This window comes from Gadus macrocephalus, chromosome 16 (genome assembly GCF_031168955.1).
Source record: "Gadus macrocephalus chromosome 16, ASM3116895v1".
NCBI lineage: Eukaryota > Metazoa > Chordata > Actinopteri > Gadiformes > Gadidae > Gadus > Gadus macrocephalus.
Window position 1 is genome coordinate 22,531,414 of NC_082397.1, and position 18,587 is coordinate 22,550,000.

Sequence of the window (18,587 nt, forward strand, 5' to 3'; positions counted from 1 at the left end):
AACGGATCGCTAGATAACACTTGTTTTTACTTTATATTTGTATTGTATTCAATTGTTTAATCAAATTTATCTAGTAAACTGAGTGTTTAAAGCGGGTTTCAAAAAACATTCGCGCTCATGTTGCCAAAGACGAAATAACATAATACAGAAAACGGATCGCTAGATAACACTTGTTTTTACTTTATATTTGTATTGTATTACATTTTTTAATCAAATTTAGCAAGTAAACTGAATGTTTAAAGCAGGTCAAGGACGAAATAGCACAATACAGATAACGGATCGCTAGATAGAAGGTTCGCGAATGTTCGTGAACCTTTCACGTCATTCGACGCGATCATCTGTTGCCAGGCAGGTTTGGAATGGATTACGTATGGATGACGCGCCCGGTACAAATTTGGCAGCCGGTACAAATTTGGCATGACAGCTCCTCAGACTTTCATAAGTGCAAGGCGCAACGCAGTCGTTCATCTTAAGTATGGGAATTCTTTAATGTGAAAGGAAATGATTCCGTGATATGTCGTCTTTGCAAAATGGAGGTGACTTTCCATTCTAGCACCACGGCAATTCACCAGCACCTGAAGAGGCGCTGTCACACTAAATTTGTACCGGCTGCCAAATTTGTACCGGGCGCGTCATCCATACGTAATCCACTCCAAATCTGCCTGGCAACAGATGATCGCTTCGTCCGTTGCCTGGCAACGGACGATCGCGTCGAATGACTGAAAGGTTCACGAACATTCGCGAACCTTCTATCTAGCGATCCGTTATCTGTATTGTGCTATTTCGTCCTTGACCTGCTTTAAACACTCAGTTTACTTGCTAAATTTGATTAAACAATTAAATACAATACAAATATAAAGTAAAAACAAGTGTTATCTAGATCCGTTTTCTGTATTATGTTATTTCGTCTTTGGCAACATGAGCGCGAATGTTTTTTGAAACCCGCTTTAAACACTCAGTTTACTAGCTAAATTTGATCAAACAATTAAATACAATACAAATATAAAGTGAAAACAAGTGTTATCTAGCGATCCGTTAACTGTATTATGTTATTTCGTCTTTGGCAACATGAGCGCGAATGTTTTTTGAAACCTGCCCGGCAACGGACGATGCGATCATCTGCTGACAGGCAGGTTTGGAATGTATTACGTATGGATGACGCGCCCGGTACAAATTTGGCAGCCGGTACAAATTTAGTGTGACAGCGCCACCCGGTAGCAGCTGCAGATGACCGAGCACCGTAGAATTGTAAGAATGCTTTACTTTGCACTTTTATTTTGGAATTTAAAGGCAATAAACATGTATTGAAATGTTAAGGAATTCATATTTTTTTCATTCAGATATGTAAATCAACATGTATAAATTGCTATTAGTCAATTAATGGGGAGATAATCGAGAATCGAATCGAAATCGAATTGGACTGAAAAAATGAATCGTTAGATGAATCGATGCATCGAAAAAATAATCGCTAGATTAATCGTTTAAAAAATAATCGTTTATCCCAGCCCTAATGTGGACGGTAAACGTGCCAGGATGCAATGCCAAAACAAATCAATGACATTGTGGTATTTATAGTTGTGAAACAAAGGGAGCACGTTTGGTTATAGCTTCTTATTCAACTTCTATTGAAAATGTATTTATAAAAAGAAGTGCGCAGAGGAATCAGATCAAAGACAAGCTGAACTATAGGAGGGATCACACCGTCGGAAAGCAGGGGAAGGCTGGTGTCTGATCACTCTGTGATATTAAAATACATTCTGAAAGAGTGACAGCACAGATGTGTATTGGAAATATTAACATTAGGTGTAATAATATTAAAGGGGTAGTTTATCCTTTAAAAAGTATTGCTTAGACTCATAAAAGTGCTGGGAACTATATGATTAGTTTCCATAAGATAACCACAATGATAACTACAATGTATACAAGGCCAGGCACATATATGCTTAGATCTTCATGTGTTGTGAGGACCATGTGTCAATAATATTCACCTAACCAGGGGAGAGACACTCCTGAATGGCTTGTGAACGTGTTCCTCCTGTATTGCAATATAAACTTAAGGCAACCCAAGTCTGCTCTCTGTATTTAAGAATTTCAACATAGGTCGCTCTTGATGTGCCTGCAGGACCACTCCACATGCATAAAGAGCCTGTGTGTGTGTGTGTGTGTGTGTGTGTGTGTGTGTGGAAGAAATAAAAGAATAGCAGGCAAATAATGAGTCCTCTAAACAATGTTATTATGCCGTCTCCAGTCTTACCAAGTAGAGAGGCTGCACACCAGTAATCGCATGAGGCAGAGAAAGGAAAGATTTGTATTCAGAAAGGATAGGCAACAAGGGACCAAAAGGACACTAGAAACTGTTATGCTTCACAACATTGGTTTCTTTTTTGCAACATAAAAACATTTGATGTGTTGAGAACACGTTTATGCATTTACTGTAGGTACCCATTATTATGTTAGTTTGTCCTCATTTGCATTGTATGAACAAATAATCAATAGTCATAATATGACTCATTATCAAAACTAAACATCATTAGAAGTTATTACTGAATAATCTGCAAAATAATCTCAAAACACCATTTTCAAATAGATATGAGTTTAATTATTAACATCTCAGTCGGATACCAAGCCTGATTGCGTCAATGGGAATTAATTCATAGGCAAATACAGGGAATTGTAGATACTGTAAAATTCCCCCATGATGATATGATCGCTGGGGTGGAGCGTGTGCGGTGGCCCTACCTGTCTCTGCAGGCGACATGTCGGGGGGATGCACCAGCAGCTCTCTCTTCCTGTTCGCCCTGAACACAAGCACGAGGGACAGTGGCGCATCAGTGAACCTCGATGCACGACGTGAAAGGCGTATAAAAACACACTCGTAGGTGTGGATGTGGGGTCCATGCAGTGGTCTGCACTGGCGTAGGTCATTGTATCTGGGCATCACCCGAGCAGTGTGCCTCTCTAGGTCGGTGGTTCCCAAACTTCAAACTTTTTTAAGCTTTAAGCTAGAAAAATCTAAAGGCCTTACAAGATACAAAACAGACCATTTTTAAAATATGCTGAAATTGGTTTGCAGAGATGAACATTGTGGGAATAATAAGGGGTATTTCTAACATACAGGCATGTAACCCTATTCTAGTAGTACCCCCAAATGCAATTATTAAGCCTAAAAAAGCATGATATGGGATCTTTAACCGTCAGGTGCTCTCTGTGACCCAATCACATCCTACCGAGTACACAGCATCACAGACAGCTCACTAACATGTTTCTGTAGTTAATTCTGCTTCATGAACAAAAATTTAACAGGCATGCAAATACATTGACCCATAACACCAAAATAACATCTTCGGAAACCCTGAACTCCCTCCCCCTAACATATGAATAAGAGAAAGATTAACAATAATATTAGGGAGCGATGTCAACTTATTCTACATAAGGCGATGAATAGCAATGTATGACCGGAGTTTTGTTTTCATTTGCGCGTGGACATAAACATCGTTGTGATTGGTTACATGTGTCAAAGGCGTTACTTTCACACAAAGTTCAAAACGGTAGTGTTTGTCCCACCCAATATTTTCAAGGATTTCGCTTTCATTAATATGAGTTCCCCTAGCCTGCCTATGGTCCCCAGTAGCTGGAAATGTCGTTAGGTGTAAAACGAGCACTAGGTATCCTGCTCCGCCTTTGAAAAAATGAAAGCTCGGATGCACCGATTAGGAATCTGGCCCCATATGTCGGCATAAGGGGCCAGGTTACCTCCCCTTTTTCTGCTTTGCCCGCCCAGAGATATTGGCCCGCCAATGAGACAATGAGCTACAACCTTGCGAGCGCCACATGTGTGTGTGTGTGTGTGTGTGTGTGTGTGTGTGTGTGTGTGTGTGTGTGTGTGTGTGTGTGTGTGTGTGTGTGTGTGTGTGTGTGTGTGTGTGTGTGTGTGTGTGTGTGTGTGTGTGTGTGTGTGTGTGAATACACACACTGTAACGCAAGTGTTGTACAGTACACTTCTTTGTTATTTGGATAACCGTTCTGCTGTTAGTGTTATGGCACATAACACGCAACATAAGGTGAGGTTTGCGTAAAGCTCCCGTTTGGTGAAAAGACTACACTGCGTCGGGTTCTCCGACGTCTCTGGTACTTCCACAACGAGACTTGTAGTGGGGGTTATCTCGGCCAAGGTTGAGAAGGAATTGGGGGGAAGGAACTTTGGCTTTGACTCCCTGAAGTCCCTGAAGAGGAGAAAGGGATCGTTGCCCGGGATTGTCTCCCGCCCGAGCCGCGCTGCCGGGCGGCGTTGGAGCCCCGTGGCGGGAGACAATCCCGAACAACAATCCCTGGCAACAATCTCTTTCTCCGCGGGTAGCCCAGCCCGGCCACGGGCTCCGCACCCTGGCCGCGGGCTCAGCCGACCGGCCGCGGGCTACGGAAACGTCAATATGAGCGAACAGAGCTGCACCGTACCGCAACGAACAGTAGCGCACCACTCGTTGGAAACGAGGCATTCGACTGAGCGGGTTCGTTCGTTCTCGTACCATAGACTTGAGGCGATAAACCCGGGCTGCTCCACAGCCAGGGCTCCTGCTTATTGGTTCATAGCGCAATGAATGGGAGTCAACGGAGGCTGAGGGAGGAACGTCCTCCCTGAAGTAATTGTCAATAGGCGATAGGGAGTGCTAATGCCCCTTTACCCAGGGAAACAAACATAATGTATACAGAGGCATTGAAGTAGTCCTATTTAAGGGCATTAATTCATTAAAGTAGTCTCGACAATCTACTTTTGTTATTCTCAACAATGTTAAGGAGGATCTTCCTCCTGCTCCTCACTGGAGAAGTCTCCACTGCGGCATACATCTCTGGTACTGGGACTTCAGTCAGCAACAGGACTGTTTGGGAAGGTAAAGCACAGATTTCTTCTCCCTAGATACATCTAGGTGCCCCCGTGGGTACTCGTACCCCACTTTGATTCCAGAAAAAAGGAAAAAACTGCATGCTACGAGCATGCACAGTTTTCTCCTTCGTTCTAGAGACCCACACTGTGTCGGGTGTTGCTAGGATACAACAGACTGACTGAAGAGAGAGGCTGCGTACCTCCTGTTGTCCAGACACTGTGCCGGGTGTTGCTAGGATACAACAGACTGACTGAAGAGAGAGGCTGCGTACCTCCTGTTGTCCAGACACTGTGCCGGGTGTTGCTAGGATACAACAGACTGACTGAAGAGAGAGCGTGCGTACCTCCGGTTGTCCAGACAGGCCATCAGGAAGGTGAGCAGGTAGAAGGAGAGGAAGATGCCCAGGCAGAAGAGCATGCCCATCACGTAAACCTCCGCTGAAAACAACACGGCGTGGTCATAAACATGGCTCATGGTAAATGCAGCACTTTTTTAACCAGTGGCCACTCAAAGCGCTTAACATTATGCCTCACATTCATCCATTCATGCACAGATACACAAACCGATGGCAGTGTGTCCACCATGCAAGGCGACAGCGCGCTCGTCAGGAGCAGTCAGGGTGAGGTGTCTTGGCTCAGGGACACCTCGACACTCTAGGAGGAGTCTGGGATCTAACCAGCAACCTTCCGGTTGCCAGCCACCCGCTCTACCTCCTGAGCCACGTCCCGCCCTCATCTCAATAATGTGGGTATTTACACTGGTAACTACTAACGATTGGCTCTATGGGATTACTTTTAAATTCAAGTTCATTCAACCAAATCATTTGTTGATGAGTGAGGCACAGAGATACAGAAATGTGTATACATGTGTGAGGTCAATGACGATAGTGTGAAAAAACTACAGGTTGTTTTTTTTCTGCCTCAGTCAAAAAAACAATGCTTCCTGATCATTGCTAGTCGTCTTTCTCCGTTGAGAATTCCTTGAGAGCAGGAGGCGTCTCGCCTCCTGCTCTCTCTATGAAGTCAGCTCGTGACAAGCTGCACAGCAACACAATAACACTCAGTCTCTGTCCGACAAAAGTATCAAGGCCCTAGCGTGTTTATATACCGATGATAGCTGCTCACCACCCAGTCACCTCATCAAATGGCTGCTGAAATCATTAGCAAAATGTATTCCTACGCCGTCACAAAGAAGTGTTCAGATAGTGGCACAGTTTCATGTTTGCCGGCTTTTCCTCCATGGGGAAAATGAAGGCCTACTGCCATGTGGACCCGGCTGTACTGTGGTGGTGTGCTGTTCGTTTCGAAGGGCTTCCCACTCACAGTTGATGGCGGGGGAGACCACCACGTCTAGCACCTTGCTGCGGTTGCCCGCGTCAAAGAGCTCGTCGGGCCGCAGGGGGTAGAAGCGCAGCGGACCCCCGCACGCCTCGTCCTCCGTCTTCACCACCACCACCACGTAGAAACTGTTGCTAGGGAAGTCCTTCCTCTGCAGGGGAAGAGACCAAATTTTGCATTGAAGCTTATAACTGACCTAGTTTTTCTGTAACGTTTTTTTTTCCCTCAAATTCTGTAAAAGTCATACTGCAGCCTATACCGTAAGTCGCAAACTCTTAAAATGTTGTTGTACTGCACCCAAAGGTGGCGCTATTGTAAAAAATCATGAATTAGCCTTATTTCTCCTCACCAGATTGACCTGGACTCAAAATTCTTTCAGAATATTAATCTCTAGAATCAGACACATTTATAAAATGTATACTTTTCCCACAATTTCATATTAAAGTTAGACATGATAAAATTATTCACAGGCTACAAAAGAATACACCAAAATCGCCGCATAAAATCTAGACCAAACCTCACAAAAATCATCGAACACAATTTGTTTTACTTAGTTCCATTTGAGAAATATTGGCCAATAAAGTTGGAGCAGATAGCCCATTTATCTTATATGACCATTTTGTTATTGTGTAAAAAAACATACAACTATTATTAGGTGGATACCAATACCCCCCACTACTAATAAACCCAAATTGTGGTACTGCACCCAAACATGGCGCTATTTAAAAAAATTATGAACCTTATTTCTCCTTACGAGATTGATCTGGACTCAAAATTCTTTCATCATATTAATCTCTAAAATCAGATGCATCTTTTTCACCCTGGTCTTCTGCTCTAAAAAAATTTACTTTTCCCCAATTTCATAGAAAAGCCAAACGTCCACAGTCTCAACCCATTTTGCCTATATTACTATTCTGTTATTGTATAACTACCATACGGCTATCATTAGGTGGATACCATTAACAGTGCAAATATTCAGATCTGTACTCTTTTAAGAAAGCCCTTAATTCTCTTGTGAAATGTGTGCTTGAAGTTTTCTTGATGTTTGTGTGTGCTTATCAATCGACATTTACACCCTGTGAATGAGGCTTCACGCAGTTCAGGAATGTCAGTGTCTCAACGGGATAATGCCGTGTATTGGTGATCCTTAGGTTGAGTGTTCGAATCCCGTTTAGAGCATTATGAACAAGCTGAACATGACATTCTGTCATTGCAACTCATTTAAGAATCACAACATTAAACAGCACCTGAAATTCATCAGGCAATCAACATTCCGGCTCATTCGTTTCCAAGAATCGGTCTGCCAAGACACAGTAGCTGTGTTCGAAATCGTTCCCTATCACGGATATAGTGCACTATATAGGGTGCTCGCCATTTTGTAGTGGTGATCAAATTCTCACTGGTTAATTTCATGCCCTGCCTAGTGCACTTAAAATACCCCAAATTTGAGTATACATACGATGTTCCCTACATGTTACTCCCGTATACCACAATGCAATGCGGTCGTGTTTTTCCGGAGGAGAAGAAGCTGAATAACCACGAAAACGAATACATTTAATGATGGAGTCTCCGGCTTTCGTTTAGAAATGTAAACAATTTATTTGGGATTTAACATAGAAAATGTAACATTCAATATTAAGAAAAAAATCCTTGAACAAGGAAATGTAACATTCAACATCTATACAACCTCCAGCTTTCCTCATGAGTGCCCAGTTTGTTTACATGATGTGGGCGCATCTGTCTGCGTCACACAAATACCCGGCGCATTTACTGATGCAAATGACGTTTAGAAATGTTCAGCGTAGTGTCCGAATTCTCGTTTGTTCATTCCCTATATAGTGCACTTTATCATGAACACTATATAGGGAATAGTGAGTGAGTGAATAGGGAACGATTTCGAACACAGCTAGTATGGCATTAAGGGGAACTTCTTCGTTAACCATTTTTCCTCTGTCATATAATATTTCTTCTGTTAGTGTTCTTGACAACAAATGTTTAATTTCCCCAGAATTTCAAAGATTTTTCAGGTATTTGCTTTTATGAAAACCCTTAATTCATTTGAGAAATGTTTGCTGGATGTTATGTGCTTATCAATAGACATTTTCACAATGTGAACCTACATTTCAGGTTTGTCAGTGGCTCAATGAGATAATGCCTTGTACTGGTGTTCTTTAGTTTGAGAGTTAAAATCCCGATTAGACAATTATGAACATGCTGAACATGACATTCGGCCATTGCACTGCAGCCCAGTCAACTAAAAAAAGCAGAGGCACAGTATGGCATTAAGCGGAACATCAACATATTTCCTTCATAATTATATGTCATATTTAATATCTTCCATTAGTGGGTTCTTGACTTTTCATTTTGCTCGGACCCCGTTAATCACAGCTTGCGGTTATATTTTTATATTAATATTGTATTCACTATAAACGCATGTTTTGCTCTCCTCCCGCATAATAACTAGTTCAGGTTTTTTTTAAATTGGACAACTGTCATCCAGAGAGGAAAGTTACATGTGTCGTTACATCTCTATTGGGACTATTGAAACACAGTGTGTGTGTTGGTATCGGTGTGAATGTGTGCTGGCTGTGTTACGATACCTGCACAGTGATAGCCCCTTTTGTGGTCATGGTTTGGTACATCCCGATGAAGGCCACATTGTTGTCCAGGTCGTACACAGGACACTGAGGTGGGGGGGGGGGGATACAAATATTTATGTCACATCCAGGTGCAGTACAGGCAAACAACAACAAACATGTTGGTTTATTTCCATCAGTCGAAAATTCAAGTTGCCCTAGCAGCTCTGATAAATAATAATCACAGATAGTAATAACATATCATGGAACAGAACAGAGAAGGCGCATTAATTACCTAGGGCAATAATTACCTAATAATTAATTGATTACCTAGGTTGTGTGGCAGTGCTACAGTATCACCTAGCCACCTGCTGGCATACCACATCAAATTTCATACACTTTTGCGTCACCCTATGCACGCAGATTTCCCTCCAAAGACGCTCGTCTAAACGCAGAATAAAAAGTGAGAACGCAACGCCACTTCTGCGTTTTCTGTCCAGATCGTAAACGTCTAAATTGAGCCTTAGTCACAGATTAATATCGGCTCATACCTGGATGTCCTGGATGGACATGACGGAGCAGGGGAAGGTCATTTCAGAGTTGACCTTGACAATCACTGTGTCCACCCCATCTGGAAAGTTGTACTTGAAATACTAAGAGGAGTGGGAACGCACAGATGGGGAGAACAGGGTTAGAGAACAGGGTTAGAGAACCGGTTTAGAGAACAGGGTTAGAGAACAGAACAGGGTTAGAGAACAGGGTCAGAGAACAGACACATTATGGGGTGCTTGAATACATTTTTGTGTGTATAAATATATATAAATTGTATATTCATCATATCTTCATTCTTAAGTAGCTTTAACACTGAAAGCAGTAGGGGTGAGGTGGTCGGATGACATGGGGGAAAGGGGATCGATTTTCATTGTGGAAACGATGATAATTGGTTCAAGGGTGAGAGGACTTAAATGAGGAACTTTGGTTGCAGAAGAGAAACCACAAAACGCTGCACCCTCCTTCCCCCTCCGTGACTTACAGTACAACAGAAACTCCCTCCTTCTTTGCTATCAGCACACACACACACACACACACACACCAATACAGATATCAGACACACGCCCACATATACACACAGACACAGCTGTTTGGTGACGGAGGCGGTTACCTGTGGTTGAGATGGTGAGGCAGTGAAGCTGAACTTCTTGTCCGTACTGTGAATAAAAGACAAACACCAACAGGGAGCTGCTGTCAAGTGCCGCACCAAATGTCCTGACAACCAATTGCTGACCATTGAAATTGTGATTAAATGAATATTGAGAATACACCAACTACCATACATCATGTTTAGACAGAGTGTATATCTATGAACATTGTTACGGCAACATTTACCACATCCGGCTACAAGGCAGACAACACTTGTTGTTGCGTTGCTTTATTTCCATTATGATTTTGGTGTTTCCACCCACACTAACTTTCCATTCAACCAAACAGAGCGCTGACATTACAGTCCCTCACATGCACTGCATTAGGTCATCTTAGATAAAGGCAGGGCTCCAGACTAACTTTTTTCGCTAGGAGCACTTCGGCCCCTAACTGAAAAATGTTAGGGGCACAACCAGGACTTTTAGGGGCACACACTTTTTTTTTCAGTGAATTACTGATAGGGCCGGGTAAAAACAAAACAATTTAATCCATTTTGGATCGATTTCACTTAAATTTTGCAATATCGAATCATGGGCATGAGATCGATTTTCTTTAATTTGTTTTGTTACCATTATTATTATTTTTGCACTTTAATAAATTAATGCAATTTGCAGTGATGGAATGTTGTAGTTCAAGTACACTTTCACTTGCAATTCCTTTCTAATTTCAAAATTGAACTTTTGAGACTTGAGACAGTTTTGTTTACAGTACAAGTATAATCTGTCCAATTATAAGTTTGCACTTAAAACCTGTTGTTTAAGATGAAGAGAAAAAATAAAGTAGGGGAGAGCCGGGTCGATTGAATCACTTTTCAGTTAAGACGTTACGTATACAAATAATTTCAACATGTGATCAACAACTCACATGTATGTTATCTTAGTTACAAGTGTAATTTAATACATATGTTGGATGATCGAGCTGTTTTTTAACTTTGAAAGTAAGTTGACATCTGTTTCAAACGCCCCGCCTAGTCGGGACGTTTGAAACACACATGCGGGACGAATGAAACAGCATATTTTAAAAATAAACTATTGAACTTACTCTTGTTTTTTTGCAATATCCCGGACAACATAGTAGTGTACTCGTCATTGCTAAAATTTCACATAATTCTGCATAAAATAAATAGGTTAAAATATATTTTTGGCCCGTGCGTAATTGTGCGTAATTGTCAAGATGCACATTTCGATTAATACTCACCTTTCTTCTTTTGGACGACTACATTTTCATTAAATTTACTTATTTCCCTGTCCTAAGTCATGTTTAGGGATACACAGTTGAACATCCTTTTATTTATTTTAAACAAAAACTACCACGTCAACCGGATAACATGACTCCTGTTGCGTTTGAAACAAGTGTTTCAATCGTCCCGACAGCGACTACTGACACTTAAACCTTTTTTACCTCTAAACTTCAAAACTCTGACATTGCACACTTTAACACAGGTTTAAGTACTAATTCATCTGTTGTATAGTCATATTATTATGGCATGAAACAAAAAACACAACTATTTATCACAAAAAAACTACCGCAGGAAGGATTTTAGTTTGCGCTCTCGAAAACAGGTTTGGGGGATAACATTTGAACGGTGGGACGTCATTGCACGAAATTTCATGGGGTTGGTCAGTCTTGCGTGCTGAACGTAGGGACGAAATTTGACGTGAAAGCCTTGCGTGGTTTTCGAGGAAATCGCTGTGTTTCAATCGTCCCGTGTTTCAATCGACCCGGCTCTCCCCTACATTTCTATTTTGTAAAACATTTGCGCCATTTTCATTATTTAAGAGCAGATTGAATCGATTCAGAACCTTTTGATCGAAATCGGATCGATTTAGGAAATTGGCCACGATACCCAGCCCTAATTACTGATATATATTTTGATAATCGATTACAATGTGCGGTTTCAAATTCAGTGTCACATTTTATTCTGATTCTTTTCTATACCAACTGTTTCCACGTGTGCGTCCATGCGTTCGACGAGCACGGAAGTGACAGTTTCACAGGAGTGCGCCCGCTTGTCGTGCCGCTTGACTGGACGCAGGAGCGACAAACGCCTCCCGTGTGAAAAGCCCTTTATGGCACATGAAGTCCTGACCCGGTTCGGGTATCTGCGGGTACCCGACGTGTGAATTTGTAGGAAACGGGTGAAAAATAACGTTCTGTGTCGGACACGTGTGCAGGTCGGGTCGGATGCCTGAACAGCGCGGGTCGGACGCGGGTTTTGCGATTACGAGCGAGACTTTTTTTTGCTTGGATGTTTAGTCAACTAAAACCGTCAAGAGTGGATGATGTACTTTTTTTCAGCAATCTAAAGCACCAGGCCAAACACCACATAGTGTAATTCCCCGGTGTTCCAGCTAATGTGTCTAACTTTCCTGTCTAATTCCTTCAGGTGCGGGTCGGGCGTCGATATCAATTTATAGCTGGTCGGGTCGGGTGCGGAATGTTATTCGCGCTACTGTCGGAACACGGGTTGGATGCGGTTTTAAGTATTGCGTTTATGCACGCTCGATATTTAATCTCTAGGACCCTCCCCCTCCACACATTAGCCACTAACAGCGGCCATTCCCTAACCTTCTCACACTCATTGGTCTGCTACAGATTCCGGATTCGTTGACGCGCCCCTTCCCTGTTTAAAAATAAATAAATAAAAAAAGGGCAAATTCACTGGGCGACCAGATGTAAAATTCAGTGGCACACCCTCACAATTTGGCCGCAAAATGCGACCATTTGGTCGCAGTCTGGAGCCCTGAAAGGATAGTGTGTGTGTGTGTGTGTGTGTGTGTGTGTGTGTGTGTGTGTGTGTGTGTGTGTGTGTGTGTGTGTGTGTGTGTGTGTGTGTGTGTGTGTGTGTGTGTGTGTGTGTGTGTCCACTCACTGCAGGGTGAAGCTGTCCACACGGCTGACCCTGAGCTGGTAGTGCGTGCCCAGGCTGGACAGAGTGGACACGTCCACAAAGAAGTACTGCATCTCCGAGATGGCCCGAGTGGGAGGCTGGCATAAGGTCCGGCCCACATGGGAGTATGGGTACTTCCTCTGGTACCTGGCGAGAGGCGGGGCGTGAAACGTCCCCCGTGGGAGAGAAGATCATAGGATGACACACTGAAATGCCAAATGGCTTTCTACATTTTATTGAAAAGTTGGAGAGGAGAAATTTGAAATTTAATCTCAACTCATTGTATGTAAATGATCTTGCCCTGAGCGTACGGCTCTACGAGAATGTTTTAATCAAATGGGCTGTGATGATGGTTGCCAAGCAACAAGAGCCAGTAAGCGCTACAATGGCCAAGTGTCAGGGGAGAGGACGCAGGTTTTTAGGAGGTGCACTGGTGCATTGGACGTTGCAGCAATTGTCAGTGCAGGTTTATACCAGCTATAGCCAAAATGTACCTACATGTAATATAGGCAATTACCTTAAACAAGAGATAAGGGAAACATGGAGGGAGACAATAACAGTCGCCAATGCTTAGATGACTCTTTGAAAAAACTATAAGATAAACGTCCTGTGCCTTTATTGCCCGATGCAATAAGGATTACACATCATTTTATATTGATGGAAGCACTAACAGTTAAGGGCACTATCTTAATAGCAGCAGCAACAATAGCAGCCAACGCCAACTACATAGTCACTCAAACAGCAGCACAACGTCTGGTTCCAAGTTAATGATGTGCTGAGATAAGGATGAGGTTGTTACGGTAAACCCCTTTTGTTGGTAACGGATGGTCTCGCAAACCTATCTGTCCAAACACGTCCTGTGAACACAGCCGTGTACTGAGGAGGAGTCTCTAAACGCGAGTCATGTGAGACACAAGATGCCGGCGTGTGTATTCACTGTAAACCAGGCGGACTAGAAGAAATGAGTAATTGAAAGTCCAGGGTCCTGTGTTGCACAACCAGGAGAACATGTGAACTATTGATCAGATAAATAGTTGACCTACCAACCGGCAGGTTGGTAGGTCAAGTTAAACGGTTTCTTTGTGTCAGAAACCACATGATAATAGACTTTATCTCTATATTATGTGTCGTAACCCAAATACACCCACCAAAATGCAAACGTAATGTGTTCATAACTTCAAAGTTGATGTTGATAAAGATTTTACTATCATTAAATGCTGTTTAAAAATGGCTATATTATGTCATTACACATTTCTCTAGGATTTACTTTGTGTGGCAGTAATATGGTATGAGCAGTTTCATTGACATCTACCAGATCAAATCGTGGTCGGCCCCGTCAGTATTTAAAAATATGATTTCATCAATGTTTTTATAAGCACACGCATGAAACGGGCCACTGACGGCATTGACCAAGTGGTTCTGAATGTTTCGGCCCAACTAAAAGAGACATTGAAAACAAGGGTCTCCCATGCCACTTATTATGGATGGGCTACCTTTATGTACTAGGGCCCGAGATAGTAGATCTATCTCCACTAGTTGAGTCTACTACCAGTGGAAGTGTAATTTAATTATACATCTTACTAAAATGCACCCACAGAATTAGTTGTGTGCAAACTTTCACTCCAATATGTAAGTAGGAAGACGGTTAAATAGGGAGTTTACAACATGCACATTCTGCAAGACACATGCCATTCAGCAAGACCCATGCATACGTGTTTGGACCTCATCTTATTACCAGGCAGTGACAACTGTAAAAGTGGGCAAAGAGTGAACAGTGGAAGACTAATCTCTGTGTTAAACCCTATCTTTATTGGCAAGTGTCACTATGTGCAGCTGATTAACTGAACACACTTACAGAGCCAGTGAGCCCTATGTTTCAGATGTAATTCAAACACTATGTGATTTCAAAAAAGGTGTTTTGGGCTGAGAGTTCTATGAAAGAGTATAATAAAATAATAATACATTTGAGTACTGTCGTTGTGTAACTGTTACGAGCATTATAATAAGCAATATTGTAAATTCGCCACTTTAGCGGTCCTAACCCTCACTCAGACTCTTGTATTAAACAAATCGCTGCTCAGACGAAGCTTCCTCATTAACTCACAGACCGTGGGGTTATACAATAAGTATCCGAAAGGCCCAACTTTCTCACGGACACAGAAGTCAACCGCTGCCCAGACAGAGCTCTACAAGTCCACACAAACCGCGGCGCCGGTGCCCCTTGGTCGCGATGTCAGTCTACCTGGGTAGACTGACTTCCCCAATGAATGCCACCTGCCTCCTCGGCAGAATGGAATGCTCACATCGTGTTTTGGGGAGAATGGCAAAAACATAGGATTTTACCCCATTTTCTATTCAGTAACAGTGATGAAATGGCATAGATTACCGTGTTGATGATCATATGAGACAAATGTATTTGTGGTTTTGGGTTCACTCACTGGCTCTTTAAGGTTAACTCCAACACATTTATTTGATATAAAGGTGTGCTATGAAAGTCTAATGATAGAACATTAGTGGATGAGTTGTTGAATTTTAGCATTGCGTGTGTCACAGAATGTGAAACACGATGTATGATTCCTGTAATCATATATTAGGCCACGGTTCAACCAATTATCAAGAAAAATCATCATTCAATTATAATCAGTAATTTTTATATAACTAGACATATACAATGCAGTACAATATCATCTTCTGACATTTTGATTCATTATATCTAGTATTGACCTTAAAACATGAAGAATCCAAGTCGTGCTCTAGTCTCTGGTCAAAGAAGCAGAGAAACACGAAAGTCTATTATTCCCAAATAATTGAATTAATGAAATAGAACATTGCCTGTCTAAAACTATTATGCATGACAAGATTCATCAATTAAATTCCTTCTGTCAGTCTCACATCAAAATTCCGACTAGTTGCAGCGATAGAGTTGGGTTAATTGCAGTATTCATTTTGTGCCAGTTTGGATGCTCGAACTGCATTGCTTTCTTCTCAGAGCAGTTGATTGCAAAGTGAAACGACTTACAGGCCTCTGAGGATGAGGGGAACCTGGAAGGAAAGCACCGCCTGCTTCTGTCGCACCACGAACAGAAAGGGGCTCTCCAAGCCCACGGGCAGCACGTCCACAGACACACGCACACCCTCGGTCTGTGGACGACAGACACAAACACAGAGACAGTGTATGGCAAATACATAAAGAACAGGGAAAATGGCAAGACAGACATTAACAATATTATTAATGTGGATATAACGCCAACCAACACAAGACGCATCCCATGCATGTTATATGTATATACTTGTATTAAATTAAATTAGATTTAATTTGTATAGCCCTTAATCACCGGTACAGCCTCAAAGGGCTTAACAGGCCATATATTTATGACACCCCCCTGACCCTTAATGCATATGTATTTGTGTAACGTGTTATGTACATGATTTAAACTGACCTTATTCCTTGAGACCGTGTGATTGAAAGCATAGATGGTCTGATTGTCGTTTGTAACCGTGTCGTTGTAAGTAATATCAAACTCTGCCTCCTTCTGGATCACCATTTTGGTGGTCCCTTCTGCCCCTGTGCTGTAGCCACACTGGAGGATGGAGAGACACAACAGCAGTCCGAACCCGGGTCCGATCCAATGGGGCAGTGGATCCCCTCTCTCCTTGTGTCGAGACTTCCAGCAGTTCATCAAAACCATCTTTTGATTTGCGGTTTGTTTTTTAATTCCCCTGTCATTCGACGATCAGTCTGTCTTAACTCAAATAAAACAATTTCAGCAGCAATGACCAACAGGGCTGAGGAAGCTACTATACGATCTCAGAGCTGTCTTAAGATCCCCCCAAAAACGCCCATCCAAAACAGCAGTCTCTAACCCTATTTCACCAGACAGCAGGTGTTGTTATGCTAGACAGCTAGCTCTCGTTAGCATCGTCCACCTAGTCCAGCGCTCCGTATGAAACACCCCGATCTGAACGTCACTTTTAATATACGAACAGACCCGACAACATCTCGCGTTTAAAGAATCACTGGTAAAAAGTAAATTATACGCAATCTCTAAACGCCGCAATATCTAAATGACATTTCTATGCAATGTGTACTCCCTTGCACATCCAAGACGATAAATAGGGGCAGTCGGTGTCACCAGCGCCACCCTGCTGCATGCTCAAACAGTAAACAAACCAGAGCTACCGCGACGTCAGCACGTCATAGCGTCATGACGTCAGCGCGGAGACGCGCTGCTACAGAGCTGAGCAACATAGAAAATCCTTCAAAATAAGCCATGCCACATTTAGGTTGTTGAACATGTGTACATAATATGCATTTAGGGTTATACTTCGCCTGTTCCATATCGTTTTAATCACAGAGGACATTTAATCACAGAGGACATTTAAACAATATGCTCAAACAGTAAACAAAGTAAACAGTAAACAAACCAAAGCTACCTTGACGTCAGCGGGGAGGCGCGCTACAGAGCCGCGCAACATAGAAAATCCATCAAAATTGGCCCAGCAGACATTTTTAGGTGGTTAATAATCTGCATTTAGTGCTACACTACTTCTGTTCCATATGCATTTAATCACAGATGACATGGTTTTAATCTCAAGTGGTTTGATATATGAACTGAAGGGATGACACATGGTGACAATGATGGACCTCATTGGCTTTCAAACATGTGGACATTTTAAAGCCTTCGCTTTCAAATACAATTGCATACTCAAACATTCTATAGTTTCTTGTTCAATGAATTAATCAAGCGGGATACGGTGGATGTAGTCCACCTTCTCCATGCGGTGGCGCTGTCTACAATCACGTGAAATGCATATGATAGGATATAATATATCCTATATAAGTTTAATTGAACATAATATAATTGAATATAATATTGTAGAATAAACAACTGTGAAATCGACCGCAACCTTTCTGAAACATCGGAAAGCTGCATGTAGCAAAATGCGTAGCCTCAGCCGGGACAACTCACAATATGTTGTATTATTAGCCTACTGGCAGTAGTCCACTTTAATGCTGCTGCCTGCTGTTGTATCCTGCAGGCCTACTGCTTGAGGGGAGAATAGGACTACGGCTGCACAAATGCGTGATATTATTTGAATATGTGTATTGTGTATGTACAAGCCTATACGTTGGTTTCTGAAAGTCGTACTTCCAAACAAAATGATTGAGAGGGTTATCAACATATGTCTATTTGGCATGCCCCTTTATATGATGTGGTTGGAAATAGCCAGTTAACCATGCGATGGAAGCCATATTAAAGGACTTGTAATAGTAACGCAGTTTGGAAGGAATTGACGAATGACGGGCACAGAAGGCGATAAGGCGCACTTCTGTGTTGCCAAGGCAACCCCAATACTGCCCGTCTTGAATTGCACCGACTCCCCGCTGTGTGGCGCATCTTGAGCCGCCAGCTCGGCCTGCACCTTCCCTCCACGCTCCCGGTAAGTTTGAAAGAAGAAAACTACAAAGAAGACATTTCAAATTTAATGAAATTCAATTTATTTTAATATATAAAATAAATTGGATTGACCTTAACCCACCAGAGGTCAAGAAAAGATCCCCTTAATTAGCGAGAAAGGAATCTTGAGGTGGAACGCAGATTGTGGGATCCCTCGTCCTAGGGATGATCAGAAGTGCAATGGGGGCCATAATTGAAATACATGCATGCAAAACATTTTAAATGGGGGTTGCTGGCCGGTT

At 42.3% G+C, this 18,587-nt stretch overlaps 1 protein-coding gene across 1 annotated transcript in view; it reads right to left on the bottom strand.

Annotated features, from left to right (window-relative positions):
* Positions 1-17,041, bottom strand: part of sidt2 (SID1 transmembrane family, member 2) — a 30,304-nt gene extending 13,263 nt beyond the window's left edge. The window contains 10 exon segments of the mRNA XM_060075367.1: positions 2,255-2,266; positions 2,740-2,798; positions 5,227-5,320; positions 6,206-6,371; positions 8,821-8,904; positions 9,348-9,449; positions 9,959-10,004; positions 12,869-13,033; positions 15,906-16,027; positions 16,327-17,041. Of these exon segments, the coding sequence (XP_059931350.1) occupies positions 2,255-2,266; positions 2,740-2,798; positions 5,227-5,320; positions 6,206-6,371; positions 8,821-8,904; positions 9,348-9,449; positions 9,959-10,004; positions 12,869-13,033; positions 15,906-16,027; positions 16,327-16,575 (1,099 nt within the window). The 5' untranslated portion in view covers positions 16,576-17,041.
* Between the last annotated feature and the right edge of the window lie 1,546 nt (positions 17,042-18,587).